General features: G+C 40.9%; 1 protein-coding gene across 2 annotated transcripts; it reads right to left on the bottom strand.

The window, feature by feature from the left end:
• Window positions 1-2,941: 2,941 nt before the first annotated feature.
• Window positions 2,942-4,792, bottom strand: cdkn1cb (cyclin dependent kinase inhibitor 1Cb). 2 transcript variants are annotated; one of them, XM_023984737.2, is made up of 3 exons: window positions 4,079-4,792; window positions 3,787-3,904; window positions 2,942-3,401 (listed from the first exon to the last, which is right to left on the bottom strand). In XM_023984737.2, exons 1-2 carry the CDS (start codon window positions 4,605-4,607, stop codon window positions 3,789-3,791), a joined length of 645 nt encoding a protein of 214 aa, XP_023840505.1. In that variant the 5' UTR covers window positions 4,608-4,792; the 3' UTR covers window positions 2,942-3,401; window positions 3,787-3,788. The 2 variants fall into 2 exon arrangements, with proteins under 2 accessions (XP_023840505.1, XP_023840506.1); XM_023984738.2 differs by having other exon boundaries at window positions 3,231-3,350.
• Between the last annotated feature and the right edge of the window lie 10,016 nt (window positions 4,793-14,808).

The raw sequence follows: 14,808 nt of genomic DNA, 5'->3' as shown, positions 1-14,808 counted from the left end.
CCATAATTTGTACTATTTTACGAGGAAACAACACTCATATTTTAGGTTCAACAACTCTTTCCAAATAGACACAATCGGAAAATGCTCATAGACTGAGAAAACCACACACTCCCTTATCCAATCTTGACTTAACCAAGAGCAAAATATTATCTGACTTTAAACACGCATATGCAGGGGCATCATGCACCCCAAAGTATGTGAAGATGTGAAGCTATAGTTTTTGAACAGGACAAATCTGAGGGGGCACATGCCCCCTATGCCCCCTATGGACATGACGCCTCTGAATCATATGTTTAATTCAGATGGGCCTATCACATTTCACTCTTTGGAAATAGTTCAAATGAATGGAAATATAAGCCTGTGGAGTGCTTATGATATCTGCTGCATTCATCCTATCATCCATATCATAGATAAATACATTAATTCGTTTTGCATCTATAATATTGCAAGTGAGATGTTTAAGTATAATTGTTTTATGTGTCTACAGCTAAGCTACTCTTCGACAAGACTAGACTTCTATTATTTTTTCATAAAATGTTATCTAGTGGGCCTAATAAAAAGTTATGTACAGCGTATAATAAATTATATTTGACCACATTTTGTTGACAATTTACTGAACATCTTAGGGCTGTTTCGTTTTCTGGTGATTTGTTGAGACCATTTTGGTAATATTTTTCAACATTTGGCAAATGGGGAACGCCAATGTTCATTTTGAAACTTGTAGACCTATCTGTCATTTTATTTTTCAAAATCGAAAAAAATGCTATCTCCTCATTAGTTTTATTTCACATTGGAAAGCAATAGGCCTATGACCCAAACTCCTTATAAGAAATGTAGGCCTATAAACATCATCAGTAGGCCATCAATAATTCATAGTGTATTTTCATGAACTAATGAGAAATGGTTGTTATCGCCAATTTCCATTAGTGTTATGGTGTTTTAATTGTATTTAGGCATAAGTAAGTAGATGGAATATACGTGGGAAATAAAGTAACATAGAAAATATGCGCTGAATCATGTGGTGAATCATATTTAAAATCGTTTAAAATAAAAAAGAATAACACTTTCAGGGAAGACAAAAAAGACCATAGGCCAAATTCAAATTGTTCAAATTCAAATGCTGACACGAAAGAAAGATGACCCCTAAAACTCTCGAGGAATTGGGCCTAAAGGTCTTTAACATGGAAGGGACATCATTAAAGTTAGGCTACCCGTGAACATATGTCATCTTAAACATGTAAAGTATGGAGAATTTAACAGTTTGTTGAACAACCCTGATACTCTCTGTGGACATATGGGCTATAATTAGCTGGATATCGCCATAGTTTAATTATATATTTTTTGCAGCCGTTCATATCAATAGAGGAGGCAAACAACGTTTCTTTTGTTCTTCAATGCAGGACATTATGTGGCTGAATTAATGGGTCTTGGCTATGTCTACATGGATTTGCCATATGGCAACAAAAAGGAAAGAATGGAGATGGGAAGCTCTTTGTGTTGGAAATGAGAACAAGACCGTCCGAGGTACGCGTGTATGCGTGGAGCTGGCAAAGTCATTCTCGCCATCAAAAGTCTTCCAATTCCTCAAAATGTAGACATTATAACGCATAAACATGTTATATTAATTGGTTAAGCCACGGATAGGGGCATTTGTCAGCGTTATGAAGGGGGCATAGGCCTATACATTTAGCAAAGTCCTATAGCGCATGAGCATGCTGAGTGCGTGGTTTGCTTTCTTTCAATTAAGGGTAAACTTGCAAGTATGACCAACTGAATGGTTCCTTTCAATGGACAAGGACAATTACAAAGACTAGTCGTTTTTTTTTATTTGGGCAGGTGGCCTCCACGACCGAAGTGGTGTGGCGCGGTGTTTCCACGGAGTAAACAGTGTGGGTGAGAGGTTCTTTAGACGAGTTGTTGAGTGCGGGTGAATGTGGGGGTGTCCGTGTGGACAATGCGGGGTTCCAAAGGCAGCTGCTGCCTTTCTTTAGAAGGGCGAAAGGGCCTTTAAATCCCAGACTATATCCCGCAGCTGCCAATGGCTGCACGTTTAAATGCGCCATCATGCAATTCAACTAAGCTTATACTTTTTTTCTAAAGCCTACAAGCAATATTGGCACACAGAGATAAACTTAAACTACCGGTATCAAAGAAATATAACTTGAAAATGTATGGTGATTGTAGCCTATAACCTCTTGAAAATATAGGCTTACATTGTCTTTCATATTTCTTTTTAGGCCTATCATCATTTCATTAAAAAAACAAGGACAACTTTTTTTTGCATCCAGCAAAAACCTTAAGCTGACCTTGAATTATGTTTTTGCTCGAGGGAAGTTTAGGTTATGTGGGGCTGACATTGGTGAACCGACAAGACATTATAAAATGTACATTTTTATTTTATTTTAGGTAAGATTTTATTGTTGTGTCTAGGCCTATGCTTGTTTCATCTAATGGCTATAATTATCTTGCCATATGAGTGTGTAATTAGAAGTGGCTAATTATTTTCATCACAGGGAAAGGGGTAGGCTATTTGATGGCAAAACAGAGCAGGCGGTGCAAATTTTTCTTGTGTCTGGTGCAYTGACMGGGGGGGGGGGGGGYGGCAACAGATGTTGGCTTAGCTATGAGGTGACGTAGGCTTTGGTGTCTATACTGCTGTAAGCTTCAGTTACTACTTTACACGTTAGATAATTCACACTATTCTTACACACTATAAAGCTGACCCTTACTATAAACAAACATTCGGAGAAGATACAAACATTAACAAATGTTTAAATTTCAATGACAATATTTTATTTGCATCTTTTGCAAAACAGAAAATGAGGGCAATGATATAGAAACGGCTCAGAAACACGATGAAATCTACGTTTCAAGTGCACTATAAAAAGCTACATGATTGCAAAACATCACAATAAAACTTTGTAAATAAAATAAAAAATGTGCCCTTTGACTAAATCAAAACGGCATTTGCAAATGTAGGCCTAAAGAAACAAATAAATTATAAGTTAGAATAGTCTTAAAAAATTGCCTATTTACACAACCCAGAAATATTTAACAGAAATAAACATTTATAATGTCTTTATAAAGCTGTACACTTTTGGCCAGTGTAGACAATTTAAAGTAATTTAGGATTGCACAGTTGTTAAACATTTAACACTGTCAAGTGGCTGTATGCAAAGCAACCATGAATGCTACATTTTGTCTGAGTCCTTAGGCGAATTCTCTCTCCCGACCGTTCAATCCTGAGAGTCCACGGACTGTAGGCTACGTTCCATATAGGTCCACTCGGAGACGCACCAAGCCGATGGACAGTCGAGCAGGCGGGTTCTCCATCCCTTGTTTTCTGTCTCCTTCAAATCGGACGGTAGGAGAAACGATTATCACAAAAATAGTGCTAACGCCTGAAAAGGAAATAAAAAATACATTAGTGGCCGTTGACAAAAAAAAAAAAAATAGTACAGACAACAATCACGAGTGTGGTCTCAAAATAAAATCAGAGTTGTAGCCTAACCCCAGCAGGCGTCACCATTTGCATGAGCCTTTCCCGCCACAGTGACACAGACTCCCCTCCCCCAACCACACATTACTCTACTACGAGCGCTCACTCATTTTTCAGCCTCCTCAATCAGTGCAAGCGTGTAACAGTATTTTGATTTTGCATTACTGGCGAATGCTTATCGTCAACTAAATTACACACAAGTAACCATTTTGTCCAGTATTAGTAAAACGCACGGCCTATGTCTAAAATGCCACACATTTCTCTTGAAACTATAAACCATTACAGACCTTCAACGAATTCTCTTGCGTGGAGTTTGTTCTACAGGAATGGGAGACGAAGGATGCTGGCAAGTGCTTTCACTCAGCTTCGTCTCGGTCGTCGTCCTTTTACGTTTCACGTAGAAGTCTGGAAAGAAAAGTAACATTTAAAAACCAGGAATTCACGCCATGGCCCCAAGTAGCCAAATATTAGCTACTTGACCGGACAGCATGAAAATGACTACATCACTAGATCAAATATATCTCGACAATCACCGTCAACGCGTAAAACACAATAGGCTTACAGGTGAGCGATATTTACCTGTAATATGTGCCGTGGTCGTTGTATCAGTAGTAGCCGTTCTTTTGCTTCGAACGCACGGGGCTGGTTTGCGGGTAATCTTCCCCGAGTTCTGCTTCATTGCCCAGTTCTCCTGGTTGACTTCGGTGGGACAGGGAGTGCTACTTTCAGAGTTGGTCAAACGGTCCTCGCAAAGAGGCGATACATCCAGTGGGATAAAGTCCACGCATTGCTTCAGATTGACTGGTATTACAATCCTGTTCCTCCCGACCTGTACAGAGTCCTGGTAGAAGACTGGAATCGTATCTACCGGGGTTTCCTCCCACTCGTAGTCCCCAGACAGTGGCACGTCGGCGTCGAAATTAAAGTTCCATCTCCGCTGGTCCCTCTCAGAAATCTCCCACATCTTGGATTTCATCTCCCGGTTCAGTTCGTCGTGGTCCACCGGTCCAAAAAGGTTACGGCAGACGCCTGTGCGTGCGTGGAGAGGAAAGGTCCTCCGTGCGGCCAACCTCTCCAGGGCGCTGCTTGATAGCTGGACGTTGGACATTGTCTTACCAAAGTCCAACCCAAAAAGCCACAAAAAAATTTACAAAATGCTTTATGGATAAATGCCTGGATTTAGAGTGTTGCAAAATATTTTCGTTTCTGTCGAGTTGTGCCACACGGTTCTGTTTAAATGTACCCGAGTAGAGCGCCACACCGTATTTAAAGTCCCAAACAGTTGTAGGTTCATGTAGCCGGATCGCTCGACCATCCCATTGGTTCGTTTACGTCCAACCCTTTAAAAAAATGCCTCCATACCCCATTTCCATTGGCTGGTACGAAGATTTGGACGGGGGCCATCTAGAGCTTAGCTTTTGATTTGTGCCTGTGGTGTCAGTATTGGCAGTGAGTGAAATGCCTTTCGAAAGTCGATGGGAAACTGTTGTTGCTGCCTAAAGATTGCTTACTATGTATTTTTCCTTTCCTCCAATCCCCAGCCCCTACCGCTTCTCCCTCACCAGCTGCACAGCCACGTCCCGCAGGAGAGATCGAATAACCGCTTCACAAACCAAAGCGTAGAGGTTGGCAGTGCAGAAGTCTACCACATATTATTGCTGTTTAAGAAAAAATGTCTCCGCTTCTAATAGTCCAATAGCCTATTGTAAAGACCACCATTTTAAATTATTGTGAGATTTCAGATGTTTCATTGCTGCTCCGTTGTAAAGAACCTAACCCATGTAAAACAGCAAACACCCACCATTTAAAAATCGAATAGCCTACCTGTCTCGTTTACAAGTGAAACAAATTTGGTGAAATATTAGTTCTACGAGTGAAACATCAAATCTCATCCTAATACTCAACTAAGTATGTTTCTGTACAGCACTTTGAGATATCAGCTGATGTAAGAAGGGCTATATAAATACATTTGATTTGATGTGAAGTTAATGAAGTGAACAGTAGGCTAGACAGGGCCAGACTACTGCATTTGGGACCCCTGGCACCGACCTTTTGGGGGGGATTTATAATTTTTGGGGGTGGAAATCAGCTAATTTACTGCATTACAATACATTTCACCATGGTGCAGAGAGAAAAAGGTGTAGTTTTATAATGCTATTCTACACATTTTGTTTTGAGGCTAAGATATATATTTGTAGTTTTAAAGCAAATTTCCTGTAATTCTACTCTTTTTGCCATGAGGCAGAGAATAAAATGTGCTGTTTTATAGCTCATTTTATGTTTTTGTTCAAAAACAAAAAGTTGCATTTTTAAAGCAAATTTTCTGCAATTCTACACATTTTGCTAACATATGCTATCTGTATAAAAAATATATATTTTTTTGTTGTTGTTGGGTTGGGGGCCCCCTGTAGGTCGGGAGCCCTGGAGCACGTACCCTGCCTCCCCGTAATCTGGCCCTGAGGCTAGATGCAAAGCAACCATGCAACCATATTAAAAATATAATATAATTCTTGCATTTGATTGACAAGACTTACTCTTTATTTTTTATATTTTAAATGTTTTTGTCGACATTTATTTATATTATCATGATTAGCCTATTGTTGTTCTCAATGCTATCATTTGTAAACTGCTTTTGAAACCATATTTTTTGTCAGGTAATATCTAAATTGTTGCATTGGTCTGTTGTTGCTCATTGAATTCACAATACCGACACTCCCAAGTTAGGTAACTGATATAATTGTGCAGCAGAACCCATACTCTTCTAGCAATAACATTAATAATCTACTAAGAAACCAGAGACCAAATGGAAACGCCTAACGTTGCAGTGTGAAGGGAGAGAGCGACCTCCTTTGGTTTACACGCTAGTGGTTTATGTTGGATTGGGTTTGTTAAAGCCTATGGTGTCACTTTTATTTGCTATGCGGTAGCGCCCTCTCGTGGTTCTCAAATTCTAATTTATATCAAAATAGGCTTCACAACAGCACCAATTCTAAATGTGCAGATTATTTTATTTAGTGCAAACTTAATTATGTGGCAGTACTGGTTCATTGCAAGTAGACTACATTAATATATTAACTCATGAAAGTGTTTGATGTTTTCTGACAAATTAATCAAGCAATTGATGAACCAAGAAAATAGAAAATAGGTTGATTAATGGTATGTATTTGACCTACTCTTTCAGGTTTATTTTTTTATTTTTTATTTTACCGTTATTTTACCAGGTAAGTTGACTGAGAACACGTTCTCATTTGCAGCAACGACCTGGGGAATAGTTACAGGGGAGAGGAGGGGGATGAATGAGCCAATTGTAAACTGGGGATTATTAGGTGACCGTGATGGTTGAGGGCCAGATTGGGAATTTAGCCAGGACACCGGGGTTAACACCCCTACTCTTACGATAAGTGCCATGGGATCTTTAATGACCTCAGAGAGTCAGGACACCCGTTTAACGTCCCATCCGAAAGACGGCACCCTACACAGAGCAGTGTCCCCAATCACTGCCCTGGGGCATTGGGATCTTTGTTTAGACCAGAGGAAAGAGTGCCTCCTACTGGCCCTCCAACACCACTTCCAGCAGCACCTGGTCTCCCATCCAGGGACTGACCAGGACCAACCCTGCTTAGCTTCAGAAGCAAGCCAGCAGTGGTATGCAGGGTGGTATGCTGCTGGCCTAAAGGTAAGGAATAGAGTGTTGTTGTCAGACCATTTTCCCTGAAGTGGAAACCTTTCCCAAATCCGACAGACACACACGCACACACCCTTGACCCTCCCTGTGTGTGTGTCTCTGGCCCGTTGTCTGGAACTGCAGCAGTGGGTGACGTAATTGGCTTCTTTTGTGGCCCCAGGACCTGCTCTTCAGGACCCTTGGGGCAGGGAGGTGTGGCCCATGTTTTATCTTGTTTTGTCATGGGATTTACCTGGAAGTTAATGCTGAGTTGTGGATTTTCAGGTTCATGTCCACGGACTGTTTGTCTGGTTATACATATGAAGCCTGTGTGAAGATGGGAATAGGGGGCCCCACTCACTTGTGAGATTCATTAAACATGCTATTTAGCAAATGTGCATGATACCACAAAACAGACAATTAATTATTTATGTTCAAGATCAGAAACACAGTTCAGAGCTTGAAGGACATTTTCCATTAAATACAGTGTTGACTCCCCCAAAAATAAAAATCTGAAGGATTGTAACAAAACATGGAGTAAGTATACAAATTGCCTTATTTTGCAAATGTGACTGACTGCACATCAGACGTCATTTGCGAGTGGCTCTGCATTTTCAAGTGGCATTTCCAATTCTAAACAGCATTACGGCCGGAACTACAAGACCCATTTCCAGGGTGTGGTGCACTAAGATCTTACCTATACGACTGGGCCTTTTGAAGTGTGATTAGGCTATGTTCATTACTAGGGGAAATGGCCAACCATTTATACAACTGATGTCCCTATTGCCACCTGTAAAACCATTTGGTCTGTGTCCTCCACTCTTCGTCAGCTTACCTGGAGAAAAGGTGAGCTGACACACCCAACCAGCCACCACCAATTTGGTGTTGTTTATTACACCATTGGATTTCTGTAGAGGTTTATATGGTGCCAACATTTGCATGTACATTACATCTACATCTGCATTACCTGCAGGCGGGTGCATATTTTTTGCTGTATTTGTTTATAAGAAAATGCAAAAATGTGAATGCTTACATATTTTTTTATTTCACCTTTATTTAACCAGGTAGGCTAGTTGAGAACACGTTCTCATTTACAACTGTAACCTGGCCAAGAATATACTACATAACTTCATAGTGCGGGAAATCAATTTTTTTGTCTGCACTGGGCCTTTAAGACAAGCAAATGAAACCAAAAATGCCAATTTGGTCACATTTTACATTACATTCCGTAGGCCATGTAACAGAGTGAGTGATTTACCAGTGGAATTCTGTAATAGACTAGTAAGAAGTTGGAATAATGCTGTGAAAATTATGATAATACCCTTTCAGTGTAAGAGCTGTTTGAAAAGACCACCTGACATTTCAGCCTGTTTTTGGTGGGATGGAATTTTGGCCTGCCTGGTGACATCATCAGGCGGTAAATTAGTTAATAGACCAATAAGAAAGAGAATTCCAAACCCCTCTGAGAATAGCAGCTAGTTTTCAGTGTTCTCCTCCCCACTCAAACAACTCTCAGGCAATCCTAGAAACATTACTGCCTGTAAGGTCTTCGAAAGCCAAGTTAACAAACAGATTACCGACCATTTCGAATCCCACCGTACCTTCTCCGCTATGCAATCTGGTTTCAGAGCTGGTCATGGGTGCACCTCAGCCACGCTCAAGGTCCTAAACGACATCATAACCGCCATCGATAAGAGACATTACTGCGCAACCATATTCATTGACCTGGCCAAGGCTTTCGACTCTGTCAATCACCACATTCTCATCGGCAGACTCGATAGCCTTGGTTTCTGAAATGATTGCCTTGCCTGGTTCACCAACTACTTCTCAGATAGAGTTCAGTGTGTCAAATCGGAGAGCCTGTTGTCCGGACCTCTGGCAGTCTCTATGGGGGTGCCACAGGGTTCAATCCTCGGGCCGACTCTCTTCTCTGTATACATCAATGATGTTGCTCTTGCTGCTGGTGATTCTCTGATACACCTCTATGCAGACGACACCATTCTGTATACTTCTGGCCACTCTTTGGACACTGTGTTAACTACCCTCCAGACGAGCTTCAATGCCATACAACTCTCCTTCCGTGGCCTCCAACTGCTCTTAAACGCAAGTAAAACTAAATGCATGCTATTCAACCGAACACTGCCCGCACCTGCTCGCCCGTCCAGCATCACTACTCTGGACGGCTCTGACATAAAATACGTGGACAACTACAAATACCTAGGTGTCTGGTTAGACTGTAAACTCTCCTTCCAGACTCACATTAAGCATCTCCAATCCAAAATTAAATCTAGAATCGGCTTCCTATATCGCAACAAAGCATCCTTCACTCATGCTGCCAAACATACCCTCGTAAAACTGACCATCCTACCGATCCTCGACTTCGGTGATGTCATCTATAAAATAGCCTCCAAAACTCTACTCAACAAATTGGATGCAGTGTATCACAGTGCCATCTGTTTTATCACCAAAGCCCATATACTACCCACCACTGCGACCTGTATGCTCTCGTTGGCTGGCCCTCGCTCCAGAAGGTATATTTTACTGGTCACCCCCAAAGCCAATTACTATTTGGCTGCCTTTCCTTCCAGTTCTCTGCTGCCAATGACTGGAACAAATTGCAAAAGTCACTGAAGCTGGAGATCCATATTTCCCTCACTAACTTCAAGCACCAGCTGTCAGAGCAGCTCACAGTTCACTGCACCTGTACATAGCCCATCTGTAAATAGCCCATCCAACTACCTCATCCCCATACTGTTATTTATTTTTTTGCTCCTTTGCACTCCAGTATCTCTACTTGCAAAAAACGTACAGTTGAGATGAGCACAGGTTCAAGCTGCAGAGCAGCGCCCCTGGATGGAGAGCATGTTGTGGAGTTCAGGGCCATGGTCAAGGGCTCAAAGGTAGGTGAATGTTTTGAGGATGAAACCAGAGGCACTCCAGTTGTCAGATCAATTACGGCAGTTTTTTCCAGCGCCCGACCCGGGATTCATACCGGCCACTTTTCGGCCACAGGTCCAACTCCTCAGCTGCTGGGCTAACTACCGCTAGTACACATGGGTTGTATGAGACTGGTTCCAGAGAAAAACCCAGTTAATCTTCAGAAATTAGCATGAGTTAATCTGCCAAAATGAAGACAGAATTCTATGCAGACATGTAATTAGTATGATGTAGAAGAACTTACAGTACATGCAGTTGTTATGAGCAGCAGTCGACAGAGAGATCCTCTGCCTCTGATAGTGCTGTGTTACTGCCAGACTGAGCAAAACATATAGTGCCTTTAGAAAGTATTCACACCCCTTGACTTTTTCTAGATTTTGTTGTGTCACAGGCAGCCTGAATTTAAAATTGATTACATTGAGATTATTTGTCACTGGCCTACACACAATACCCAATAATGTCAAAGTGGAATTATGTTGTTGTTTTTTATTACAAATTATTTCAAATGAAAAACTTAAATGTCTTGAGCAAATAAGTATTCAACTCGTTTGTTTTGGCAGGCCTAAATAAGTTCAGGAATAAAAATGTAACACAATAGTCCCATAATAAGGTGCATGGACTCACTCTGTGTGCAATAATAGTGTTTATCATTTTTGTACGACCTCATCTCTGTACCCCACACATACAATTATCCGTAAGATCCCTCAGTCGAGCAGTGAATTCCAAACTCAGATTCAACCACAAAGACCAGGGAGGTTTTCCAATGCCTCGCTTTATTCGAGGTGAAAGTTGTTTGTGAAGTTGTAGTTTTGAAGATACAAAACACGGTTGCCGGTGTTGAGATGGGAAAAAATATATGCGCACATACCCGGCATGCAAAACAAATTGAATTGAAATATTGGTTGAACTTAGGTTAAGGTCAGGTTAAGGGTTTGGGTGAAAGTTAGATCTTGGTTAGTTGTTTCGCTGGCCAGGTGTGTCCTTATAGTCTCTCCCTGTTGAGACATATTGCTTGATGTTGTTTAGACAGGAACGGCGATAGGGAAAAATAAAGGTCAAAGTTTGGATTTTTTTATTCTAAATGTTTTTTTCTATACAACTGATCCTTGACCTCTTCGACCTCAGTTATTGTCTGCATGTAGTGCGGAGTGCCACCTAGTTATGAAAATGCCCCATTAGGTGGAATGTTTAATACTCAATCAAGTCTGTCATGTTAGTCAAATTTACAACGTAAAACAGGAACGGGAGGTAAGTGGCACCATAATRGGGGAGAACGGGCTCATGGTAATGACTGGATTGGAATGAGTGGAATGATATCAAATACATCAAACATATGGTTTCCAGGTGTTTGATGCCACTCCATTTGCTCCCTTCCGGCCATTATTATGAGCCGTTCTCCCCTCAGCAGCCTCCTGTGAAAACAGGGTATTAAGCTGATCTGCTTAATATTCCTATTATCAGTTTTTATTAGGTAGGAATAATGGAGAGATAGGAAACTAAGAAAAAAAAATGTATTTTTTCTATTTTGACAATCATTCACATATTATTCACTCTGGCAACAAATGTTTAGCTCTGAACACATGTTTTGACACACGAAGGGAAATAGATAAACAAGTATGAAATAGTCCATAGTCTTATATCTATTTCAAGAAATTAAAGCTATTTGTACAACAACTAACGCGTTTCCTTCAATATTTACGATAATCAAATCTCAAACAACTTTTGAAATAGTCTATCGACACATGCATTCCCAGAAGAAAGTGAGTTTTAATACCATATCCCGTAATCAACCACAGGTGCCTCAGGCTATAACTATTTCCTTGTAAGAAGAGTATTTGTCACAGTGTATACCTACCAGTGTGTGAAAACATTTGTAGATACAAGCAAATAACATTTCCAGATATTGGAAGATACAAAGCAACTACTGTAGCCTGTTTGGCTGGATACATAGGCAACAGAGACAGTAGAAATCATCTCAGTAGCTAACTTCCCAACTGTGGACATCAGAAATGACAACAACCCAAGGATTATTCATCAAAAGGCTAAGTTATGTCATATAGGTTATGATCTAATTGGTCAAGGAAGTGTCTTATTCTGTCTGTGTTATATGTAATTAGGGTGTTTTTAATTCTTTATTTGGTCTAGTAAACCCCCGTTCCGGGGGGGGGGGGGGGGTCGGCCCCCCCCCCCGGGAACGGGGGTTTACTAGACCAAATAAAGAATTAAAAACACCAGTCTCTGGGTTAGTGTTAACATCACCTGTAAATGCACACTGGAAAGGTGTAATGGATACGTGTAGAAATGACCATAATCATTCTAATTACCTGCAAATGCACACTGGACAGGTGAGAAAAAAAAATCACGTGTACAAAAATGACATTTGACACTTTTACTGGTGTTGTTTCATTATTTGTTACTTTTTTTTTTATTAACTTCTTAAAGCATTGTTGGTTAAGGGCTTGTAAGTAAGCATTTCACTGTAAGCATCTACAGCTGTTGTATTTGGCGCATGTGACAAATAACAATTGATTTGAATAAAGCAAGTGAAAAATTATAATTAAGACGTGTTCCAGGTAAGATGATTTGAACTTTTTGCCTTTCCATAGTAAACGCACACTAGACAGGCAAAAAAAACACACGTACGAAAAAATGACATTTAACACTTGAAAAATGCAAGTGAAAAATTATAATTACAAGTGCTAAGATATCCCCAAGCTCTGGGGCCTCATTTATAAATGTTGCGTAGACACAAAAGGCTGCGTACGCCACTTTCTAAACAAATTTTGGGATTTTCTTTTAAAAAAAAATGTTGACGGGAGAATGTGCGGCCCTCCACAGACACTGTCACCCATAGGTACGCACGTAAACTGGACAAAATGAGAAACTGCGACTCCGATGGCAGAATGATGAAACTCGAGAAACGATGTGAAATTGATACCATTGTGTAAAATAAATTGAAATATTACCTCACGTATTATATATGAAGACTTCCCTGGAGTGCACACAAAAAACATGATTTAGTATAATAAATACAAATGGAGATATCTGTTCTTGCAAAATAACCCCTCAAATATGTTGTACAGTTTAATCTGGAATCATATTTGGTTCTGAAATTAAACAATACTTGCATGTAATGAAATTTATTCTGAAATGTAATAAAGGTGAACAGTAAGACAAACTACATTTAAACTGAAGCCGTTTTCAATGCCTCAGTCGGGCAGATAAGAGTGCACAGTTGTCTATATTGTTATCACATGTTCATTGCGCAGAATGTCAATGTGATAATGGCCCTGTCATGGTCAGTTACATTTAGGGTAATTACCACACCTGAAGGTGTTACGCAAGTGGGTAACTTTGACAATCAAATGGGTGGGTATAAAAAGGCATGCAATTACAATGCGTAATGACGCACAATGGCTGCTTTGGCACTGTTGGAAGATTTGGCAAATGGAAGAATTCAGTAAGCGCACGTTTTCAGAGACCAGCAAGATTTACTGGCCAATGATGAGCGGCTTATGAGCCAGCTCCAATTACCAAGAACTGTTCTCTTGGATCTCTGTGCTGTAGTGGGCCCAGCTATACAGAGAAACACCCGCAGAAACCAAGCCGTGCCTGCCCCACTTAAAATCCTGACAACAGGCACTGTTACATACGCCTTGGAGGGAACGGAACACCCTGCTACACTCAACTCCCCGTGGAGTGAAAGAGGTATGTGACTGTACAGTAGGTGTGGGTAAGGATGACATTCACACGGTCATCTGGGGAAAAGGGGCTGGAAGGAACCAAAGCAAAGAAAGTAAAAGTTCAAAAGTCCCCTCCTACCTTACCTGCCTACCCACGACTTACCTACATTAACACCACCTGGCACGCTAACCAAAATATAGGGGGGTGGGTCCGTCCAGGTCTTACCTAGTGTGCATAGACAGAGTACATACTACGGGTATATGTATGCCCGCAGGCCTCTTGCCTAAGCACTCCCAAAGTACCTTCCCCTTCGGGAACAAATTAAACAGAATACAAACTTAGTGAACAAATTCAATAATCAAACACAGTCCTTCTTGCATACACATACCTCAGCCGGAACAGCTACAAAATACTTTACAAACTGTCTCTGAGCAATAACCAACACAAGACATCAAAGAAGCTCTCTCTCCTAACAAAGGAACACTCTTTTATCCAGCTGCAGAAGGAGTTTGTAATTGCCGACAGCTGTTTCCCCTAATGAGAGGGCGGGATCAGAGCTCCAAACTGCAATGGGGCCGACCAATCAGCTGCTTGGGGGAATTCAGGAAGCCATTTCCTGAAATACACACATACATATACACAAACCCACAACACAGAAACTGGGGAACGTAACAGGCACTTTTAAAAGGGAATTGGCTGACAGGTCAGGAATCTCTCAGACAACCTTTAGGCATGTTATGCCAGACGTGTTAGGAGGTATAATTGGAGTGATGCACCTCTACATAAAGTTTCCTTACACGGTGGGTGAACAGGCAAATAAAAAAGTGCAGTTTGCAGCAATGTCCGGTTTCCCAAATGTAATTGGTGCTATTGACTGCTCTCATGTTGCTATATGGGCACCGAGTGAGAATTAATTTTCTTTCAATAATCGAAAGCATTACCATTCCACTAATGTCCAAATCATATGTGATCCGGACATGGTACTGACTAATGTAGTGGCTCGGTGGCCTGGGTCAACCCACGA

Source organism: Salvelinus sp. IW2-2015, linkage group LG4q.1:29 (genome assembly GCF_002910315.2).
Source record: "Salvelinus sp. IW2-2015 linkage group LG4q.1:29, ASM291031v2, whole genome shotgun sequence".
NCBI classification, from domain to species: Eukaryota; Metazoa; Chordata; class Actinopteri; order Salmoniformes; family Salmonidae; genus Salvelinus; species Salvelinus sp. IW2-2015.
The sequence above is the reverse complement of the archived record's forward strand: the minus strand, read 5'-3'. Positions and strand labels throughout refer to the sequence as shown.